At 46.1% G+C, this 10000-nt stretch overlaps 1 protein-coding gene across 1 annotated transcript in view; it reads left to right on the top strand.

The window, feature by feature from the left end:
• The window catches only part of LOC130126676 (neuronal PAS domain-containing protein 3), a 508822-nt gene that overhangs the window by 109885 nt on the left and 388937 nt on the right, over positions 1 to 10000 (top strand). The window contains exon 3 of the mRNA XM_056296287.1: positions 529 to 773. Within this exon, the coding sequence (XP_056152262.1) occupies positions 529 to 773 (245 nt within the window). The remainder of the gene's footprint in view (positions 1 to 528; positions 774 to 10000) is intronic.

Raw genomic sequence — 10000 nt, forward strand, 5'->3', positions numbered from 1 at the left:
ATCAGATTTGTTTGGCACGTAGGTGCAGTGGTTCGGGCAGTCGGCTCACAGCAAAAAGGTCCTGGGTTCGAGCCCCGGGGTAGTCCAACCTTGGGGGTCGTCCCGGGTCGTCCTCTGTGTGGAGTTTGCATGTTCTCCCCATGTCTGCGTGGGTTTCCTCCGGGGGCGCTGGTTTCCTCCCACAGTCCAAAGACATGTAGGTCAGGTGAACCGGCCATACTAACTTGTCCCTAGGTATGAATGTGTGTGTGTGTCTGTGTGTGTGTGTGTGTGTGTGTGTGTGTGTCGGCCCTGTGTGATGGCCTGGCAGCTTGTCCAGGGTGTCTCCCTGCCTGCTGCCCAGTGACTGCTGGGATAGGCTCCAGCATCCCGCGACCCTGAGAGCAGTATGAGCGGCTCGGGTAATGGGTGGATGGAGGTGTGATGTGTCTTTTACCAGCATAGACGACAGATGTTGATGTGTTTTGTTTCTTCTTCGTCAGTCTTTGTGGTTTGTCTCATGCTCTCCGTGTCTCTGTGGTCTGGCAGGTTGCAGGCGCTGAGGAAGGAGAAGTCGCGAGATGCGGCACGGTCGCGGCGTGGGAAGGAGAACTTTGAGTTCTATGAGCTGGCCAAGATGCTGCCGCTGCCGGGCGCCATCACCAGTCAGCTGGACAAGGCCTCCATCATCCGGCTCACCATCAGCTACCTGAAGATGAGAGACTTTGCCAACCAGGGAGACCCGCCGTGGAACTTGCGCATTGAAGGACCACCGCCCAACACCTCCGTCAAAGGTAGACCGGGAATCCAACACACATCTTCTTAATTCTTTTTCTTTTCTTTTTTTTTTTAAGATTTTTTTTTTTGAAAGTGGGATGTGTAGAGTCAGACATGGAGACACACTAACGTAGGAGGTGTAGAGTCAGACATGGAGACACACTAACGTAGGAGGTACAGAGTCAGACATGGAGACACACTAACATAGGAGGTGTAGAGTCAGACATGGAGACACACTAACGTAGGAGGTGTAGAGTCAGACATGGAGACACACTAATGTAGGAGGTATAGAGTCAGACATGGAGACAGACTAACGTAGGAGGTGTAGAGTCAGACATGGAGACACACTAACGTAGGAGGTGTAGAGTCAGACATGGAGACACACTAACGTAGGAGGTACAGAGTCAGACATGGAGACACACTAACATAGGAGGTGTAGAGTCAGACATGGAGACACACTAACGTAGGAGGTGTAGAGTCAGACATGGAGACACACTAATGTAGGAGGTATAGAGTCAGACATGGAGACAGACTAACGTAGGAGGTGTAGAGTCAGACATGGAGACACACTAACGTAGGAGGTATAGAATCAGACATGGAGACACACTAATGTAGGAGGTGTAGAGTCAGACATGGAGACACACTAACGTAGGAGGTATAGAGTCAGACATGGAGACACACTAACGTAGGAGGTGTAGAGTCAGACATGGAGACACACTAATGTAGGAGGTGTAGAGTCAGACAGGGAGACACACTAACATAGGAGGTGTAGAGTCAGACATGGAGACACACTAACGTAGGAGGTGTAGAGTCAGACATGGAGACACACTAATGTAGGAGGTGTAGAGTCAGACAGGGAGACACACTAATGTAGGAGGTATAGAGTCAGACATGGAGACACTAATGTAGGAGGTATAGAGTCAGACATGGAGACGCTAATGTAAGAGGTATAGAGTCAGACATGGAGACACACTAACGTAGGAGGTATAGAGTCAGACATGGAGACACACTAACGTAGGAGGTATAGAGTCAGACATGGAGACACACTAACGTAGGAGGTATAGAGTCAGACATGGAGACACACTAACGTAGGAGGTATAGAGTCAGACATGGAGACACACTAACGTAGGAGGTATAGAGTCAGACATGGAGACACACTAACATAGGAGGTGTAGAGTCGGACATGGAGACACACTAACATAGGACGTGTAGAGTCAGACATGGAGACACACTAACGTAGGAGGTATAGAGTCAGACATGGAGACACACTAATGTAGGAGGTGTAGAGTCAGACATGGAGACACACTAATGTAGGAGGTATAGAGTCAGACATGGAGGCACACTAATGTAGGAGGTGTAGAGTCAGAGAGGGAGACACTAATGTAGGAGGTGTAGAGTCAGACATGGAGACACACTAATGTAGGAGGTGTAGAGTCAGACATGGAGACACACTAACGTAGGAGGTATAGAGTCAGACATGGAGACACACTAACGTAGGAGGTGTAGAGTCAGACATGGAGACACACTAATGTAGGAGGTGTAGAGTCAGACAGGGAGACACACTAATGTAGGAGGTATAGAGTCAGACATGGAGACACTAATGTAGGAGGTATAGAGTCAGACATGGAGACACACTAATGTAGGAGGTATAGAGTTAGACATGGAGGCACACTAATGTAGGAGGTGTAGAGTCAGACATGGAGACACACTAACGTAGGAGGTATAGAGTCAGACATGGAGACACACTAACATAGGAGGTGTAGAGTCAGACATGGAGACACACTAACGTAGGAGGTGTAGAGTCAGACATGGAGACACACTAATGTAGGAGGTATAGAGTCAGACATGGAGACACTAATGTAGGAGGTGTAGAGTCAGACATGGAGACACACTAACGTAGGAGGTATAGAGTCAGACATGGAGACACACTAACATAGGAGGTGTAGAGTCAGACATGGAGACACACTAACATAGGAGGTGTAGAGTCAGACATGGAGACACACTAACGTAGGAGGTATAGAGTCAGACATGGAGACACACTAATGTAGGAGGTGTAGAGTCAGACATGGAGACACACTAATGTAGGAGGTATAGAGTCAGACATGGAGGCACACTAATGTAGGAGGTGTAGAGTCAGACAGGGAGACACTAATGTAGGAGGTGTAGAGTCAGACATGGAGACACACTAATGTAGGAGGTGTAGAGTCAGACATGGAGACACACTAATGTAGGAGGTATAGAGTTAGACATGGAGGCACACTAATGTAGGAGGTGTAGAGTCAGACATGGAGACACACTAACGTAGGAGGTATAGAGTCAGACATGGAGACACACTAACATAGGAGGTGTAGAGTCAGACATGGAGACACACTAACGTAGGAGGTGTAGAGTCAGACATGGAGACACACTAATGTAGGAGGTATAGAGTCAGACATGGAGACACTAATGTAGGAGGTGTAGAGTCAGACATGGAGACACACTAATGTAGGAGGTGTAGAGTCAGACATGGAGACACACTAATGTAGGAGGTATAGAGTCAGACATGGAGACACTAATGTAGGAGGTGTAGAGTCAGACATGGAGACACACTAATGTAGGAGGTATAGAGTCAGACATGGAGACACACTAATGTAGGAGGTGTAGAGTCAGACATGGAGGCACACTAATGTAGGAGGTGTAGAGTCAGACATGGAGGCACACTAACGTAGGAGGTGTAGAGTCAGACAGGGAGACACACTAACGTAGGAGTTGTAGAGTCAGACATGGAGACACACTAATGTAGGAGGTGTAGAGTCAGACAGGGAGAATCACTAACGTAGGAGGTGTAGAGTCAGACATGGAGACACACTAATGTAGGAGGTATAGAGTCAGACATGGAGACACACTAACGTAGGAGGTGTAGAGTCAGACATGGAGACACTAATGTAGGAGGTATAGAGTCAGACATGGAGACACACTAACGTAGGAGGTGTAGAGTCAGACGTGGAGACACACTAACGGTCAGTGTTAGAGAATACATGTTAAATGTACTGCTGGTACTATCACTCCCGATTACTGTTGCTTTTTTTTCTGCTGCTATCCATATTAACTGCTGATGATAATCAATAATCATATTCAATCAATAATCATATTAAGACTTCCATGACAAAGGTTCTGCATATGCATATAATATGTATATATATATATAAAACTGTCTCGCCTTGCACATCATGTGCACAACGTCCAGTGGGGAAGGGGGAGGTGCCTATATTCAAATACATGTGATTGATAACCATCCAGGGGGAGGGGGAGGGGAGGTTGCACACAAGGTTAATGGTGTTTGTCTATTGTCATGAGTTATTTATAATTACAAAACAGGTGCTTATATCCAGTATATGTGCAGCTGCTGGCCAGTTCATTGCTGTTATTCAGTGTGGACATTTGTGGTTTGCAGATGATAAAATATGTGTCAGTTAGACACATAGATTGTACATTTTACTACTGGTTCAGTATGCTTTGTTCTTTGAGAGGATTTTCCAGGTGGTTGAATAATTAATGTTTCTGTCCACCAATGACCAAATATAAGGGCTTAAACATGTGGCATTCTTTAAACGGTTGTTTCTAAAGCTACACGTGTGTGCATTACACCTCTTTTTGAATGTTCCCTCTGTTAGACCCACATACGTCTCTATTTTGCCGTTGTCCTCTCTCGTCACCGTAGCTTGGTAGATACCTCCCTTTCTCTGGCATTTTCCCTCGAGGGGGCAGGAGTCGTTCACAGTCGCTGTTGCAGTCGGGGGTGTCCGGTTGTGATGAAGGTGTCATTAATTTGTTCATGATGCTTGTGTTGTGGGAGGATATTATTTGTTGAATGTTAGGCATGTAGCTGTAAGTAATACCTTCCTCAGTTGGCCAACAACTGATATCGTACTGTCGTACCCGATTCCTATGGCTCTTACTTCTGCTGTTATCCATATTAACTACTCAAACTGCTGCTGAAAATCAATAATCATATTAATTAAGACAACGGTGAAAAAGGTGCTGCATATATATATATATATATATATATATATATATATATATATATATATATATATATAAATTTATACACACACACACGTGCACACACAGTTGACAGATGACAAGTTAAAGAAAACCCAACATAAAGTGTCTTAGTAAAGTGTTGGTCCACCAGGAGCCTCCAGAACATCTTCAGTGCTCCTTGTCATAGAGTCTACAAGTCTCTGAACTCTACTGGAGGGGTGAACACCGTTCTTCCAAAAGTTATTCCCTCATTTGGTGTTTTGATGATGGTGGTGGAGAACGCCGTCTAACACGTTGGTCCAAAAACTCCCATAGGTGTTCAACTGGGTTGAGATCTGGTGACTGTGAAGGCCATAGCATGTGAGTCACATCATCTTCATCCTCATCAAACCATTCACTGACCCCTCGTGTCCTATGGATGGGGGCATTGTCATCCTGGAAGAGACCACTCCATCAGGGTAGACATGTCTCATCATAGGATAAAGGTGATCGCTCAGAATAACTTTGTATTGATCTGCAGTGACCCTTCCCTCTAGTTTAATGTCAACTTGTTTTATTTGTCAAATGAACAAGGCAAAGCAGGCATTGCTGGCAGTGTCTAGGCATCAGTTCAACCTCAATAAGCTAATGGATATGACCCAACAGATTATGTTAAAAACCCAAAGAAATCTGAAAATTAACAAATAAATATAAAAGTATTAAATTACAGTATTTACAGTCCAGCCTGAAAAATTAAAACTAAAACTAAAAACAACTAAAAACATAGAGAACAATAAGCTTAAACTTAAGCTAAACTAAAATCACACGTTAAATCTAAAATCAACTTTAGATGTAGGAATGTAACAGTATGTACAGAGGTATGTAGCTGTTATAAATATGTTAAATATATCTGTACATGGTGCAGGAGTGGTATGGCTGAAAATGAACAGTAGAGAATGAAGGGAGGAGTGTGCTTTCAGCCCGGGAGAGAGAGAGAGAGAGGAGAAAGAGAGAGAGATGATGTCAGGAGTCTCACCTCATGTCTGTAGGGGGCTTATCGTTGTCTGTGAGGAGGCCATGTCGGTGTTGTTGTCAGCAAACTTAACGATTGTGTTGGAGCTGTGTGTGGCTATGTGGTCATTCATGAACAGCAAGTATAGGAGGGGGCTAAGAACACAGCCTTGGGGGTCACCAGTGCTGAGAGTCAGTGTGGAGGAGGTGGTGGTGCCCATCCTCACTACCTGGGGTCTGCCTGTGAAGAAGTCCAGGATGCAGCTGCACAGCGTGGTGTTGAGTCCTAGGTCTCTGAACTTAGTGATAAGCTTAGAGGGCACAATGATTACGAATGCTGAACTGTAGTTGATGAACAGCAATCTCACATGTGTTCCTCTGTTCCATGTGGGCAAGGACAGTATGGAAGGTAAGGGTGGGCGATGGTGTCATCAGTTGATCTGTTGGCCCTGTAGGCAAACTGTAGTGGGTCCATGGTGTCAGGCAGCAGCGAGGTGTTTTGACTAGCTGCTTGAAGCACTTCATGATAACTGGTGTGAGTGCTACTGGGTGGTAGTCATTTGGGCAGAGCACGTTTGGCTTCTTCAGGACAGAAACGATGGTCAAGTCAAGTCAATTTCATGTGTGTAGCTCAATATCACAAATTACAAATTTGCCTCAGGGGGGTTTACAGCAACACAACATCCTGTCCTTAGACCCTCACATTAGATAAGGAACAACTCCCTAAAAATTCCTTTAACAGGGAGAAAAATTAGGAAGAAACCTCAAGGAGAGCAACAGAGGAGGATCTCTCTCCCAAGACGGACAACGTGCAATGATGTTGTGTTTACACAATTTACACAATACAACATTGAAAGAGGATAACAGAATTGTAATGGAATTATAAAGTATATGAAGAATATGATGAGGAGGCCACCCAGTGACTGCTGGGATAGGCTCCAGCTTCCTGCGACCCTGATTGGGATAAGCGGCTTGGATAATGGATGGATGGATGATGAGGAGGATGGCAAGCAGTGTCCAGACGCCATTGGAACAGCCCAGGACTTGAAGCCACGTGACCACCATCACCATGTAGATCTGACAGGAGGACAAACTACACATGCACACATGGGAGACTCGCGTTACACCATTCACATACATGGGAGAAAAGACTTGACTTATACAGGAGAAATAAGAGGTGATAAGGTGCAATGGTTTAGAGACTATATCAGAGGTGCTGAAATAGATGTTCGCAGGTTACTTACATACTTGCCTGAGGTAAATGGACATGACAGAGTGTACCAGTATACGTACAATGTACAGTTTTGATAACATGCTGGACAGGTTTGCATCACTCATTATTAAATACATTTGTATGTAAAGTGTAAAAATATGTACCAAGGTCTTAGTATTAAAGAGATACTTGCATCAAAATCCCGACTTTTCCTGTTGGTAATCGATGTAAGGAATGTGGATGTGATCAATGAGACAAATGGTAGCCCTAAAATCACATTTATGGCCAGACGAGAGATATCGGCGGCTGAGTAACTGATTTCCAGGCGAAAATGTGGTAACTTGCCACCGTGTCACGAATTACCATTAGCATAGAGGGTGTGTCCGTAGCGGGACGCTATAAAAGTGGTGATGCACCCCCTCCCCCCGCTTCCCTGAGGCGAGTAGTCAACTTCAACTGAGAAAGAGGAATCGTCTTCCACTTGCACATCCTCAACATCAAGGCTGCTGTCGGTGGTCTCATCGATCGGCAATTTTTTTTTTTTGTAAAGTGACGACAGCAGGAAGGGGGCTGTCGCCAGTGAATTTCTCATTTTTCTACGGCAAGCGGTTTAGCCCCAGTGTTTCACCCACCCAGCCACACCCACATGACCGCCCTGAATTTCAGTAGCCAATCAATAGCTATGAAATCATAAAACCACACCTACCTTTCGGTTGTAATTCAAACCACCCGTGTTAAAAATGTGCTCAGAAACGGCATGAAAGTATTTCATCTGATCATCAGCCACTTCTCTGGGGTCGGGTCGCCGTGGCAGCAAGCTAATTAGGGCACTCCAGACATCCGTCTCCCCAGCAACACCCTACAGCTCCTCCTGGGGTGATCCCAAGACGTTCTCAGGCCAGATTGGACATGTAGTCCCTCCAGCGACTTCTGGGTCTACCTCGGGGTCTCCTCCCAGTTAGACGTGCCAGGAAAACCTCCAAAGGAAGGCGCCCAGGGGGCATCGGCTCTACTCCGAGCTCCCTCCGGATGTCCGAGCTCTTCACTCTATCTCTAAGGCTGAGCCCAGAATCCCTACGGAGGAAACTCATTTCAGCCACTTGTATCCGCAATCTCACCCTCATGGTCACTACCCAAAGCTCATGACCACAGGTGAGGGTTGGAACGCAGACTGACTGGTAAATTGAGACCTTTGCCTTCTGGCTCAGCTCCCTCTTCACCACAATGGTCTGGTACAACATCCACATTACTGCTGATGCTGCACCAATCTGCCTGTCAATCTCCCGCTCCAACCTGCCCTCACTCGTGAACAAGACTCCGAGATACTTGAACTCCTTCACTTGAGGCAACAATTCATCCCCAACCCGGAGGAAGCAATCCACCATTTTCCGGTAGAGAACCATGTTCTCAGACTTGGAGGGGCTGACTCTCATCCCGGCCATTTCACACTCAGCTGCAAACCGCCCCAGTGCGCTGGAGGTCGTGTTCTGGTGAAGCCAACAAAACCACATCATCTGTGAAGAGCAGAGATGCAATCCTGAGGTTCCCAAAACGGACACACTCCTCATCTTGGCTGCACCTTGAGATCCTGTCCAGGAATATCACAAACAGAATTGGAGACAAGGGACAACCTCGGTGGAGTCCACCACCCACCAAAAACATGTTTGACTTTGTGCCGAGAATGCAGACACAGCTCTCACTCCGGTGAAACAAAGACCAGGTGATTTGTAGCAACTGCCCTGTTACCCCATACTCCCAATACTCATACCCATACTCAATAGTACTCAATAATAGTCATACTAATACTCATACTCAATACTAATATTGTTGTTTGTTGCAGTTTCAGTTTGCTGTGATATTGTTTTGATAAAACGTTACCATTTTCTGCTACCTTACTCGGACGGCTACAGCTGCTAGCTGCTGTGTGTGAGGGTTTCTTAACAGCTAAGTTCTTAGTAATAACTAGTTGGAGCGGTACAATCTGTTTTTAGTTAGCATGGTGTAAATTCTGACTTAGAAAATACATTACAACTTACACATAACTGATGCACCTGACCGCTGGGCTTTAACAAAACACTTAGAAAGTCCAGATGAAAAGCTAGAGGCGTGAAAGCCTCATTAGACTCCTATTTCACTCACACATTGCTGTGGAAAAGGGCTTTCAGTTCAATTCAATTCAATTCAATTTATTGTCATTAAAAGCAATGTGCAGGCACATGGTAAAAAATGAAATGAGGGCTGTGGCTTCACCAAACAGTGCAAGACAGACACAGACAAACACAGCAACACAGTATAAGATATACACACATGAAGACCAAAGGCTAAAAATAAGTTAAAAGAAAGCTGGAGTACAAAATATTTAAAGTATCTACAGACATTCAGTGGGTGGCCAGGTTCAGGTGGGTAACAGCTTGGGGAAAGAAGCTGTTTTTGAGCCTGGTAGTGCGGGCTCTGAGGCTCCTGTAGCGCCTCCCAGAGCACAGGGGGGAGAACAGTCCATGGTTGGGGTGGGTGGGATCTCTGCTGATGCTCAGACCCCTTCGAAGGCAGCGTTTGTGATAAATGTCTTTTATGGCTGGGAGCTGGTTACCGGTGATGTGCTGGGTCGCCTTGACGACCCGCTGCAGAGCTTTCTGGTCTGCTGAGGTGCAGTTGCCGTACCACACTGAGATGCAGATGGTCAGGATGCTCTCTATGGTGCAGTGGTAGAAGTTGGTGAGAATTTTGGGGGATGGACGGGTGCTCCTCAGCCTCCTCAGGAAATGCAGGTGTTGTTGGGCCTTTTTCACAAGGGCCTGGGTGTTTAATGTCCACGAAAGGTCCTTGCTGATGTGGACTCCAAGGAATGTAAAGCTGGAAACACGCTCCACTTCCACCCCATTGATGTGGATGGGGGAGTGGCTGCAGCTTCCAGACCTCCTGAAGTCCACAATCAGCTCCTTCGTCTTCTGCACATTGAGGACAAGCTTGTGGGTAGTACATCATGATGTGAGGTGCTGAACCTCGTCCCTGTAGGCC

Source organism: Lampris incognitus, chromosome 16 (genome assembly GCF_029633865.1).
Source record: "Lampris incognitus isolate fLamInc1 chromosome 16, fLamInc1.hap2, whole genome shotgun sequence".
In the NCBI taxonomy this organism is placed as follows: domain Eukaryota; kingdom Metazoa; phylum Chordata; class Actinopteri; order Lampriformes; family Lampridae; genus Lampris; species Lampris incognitus.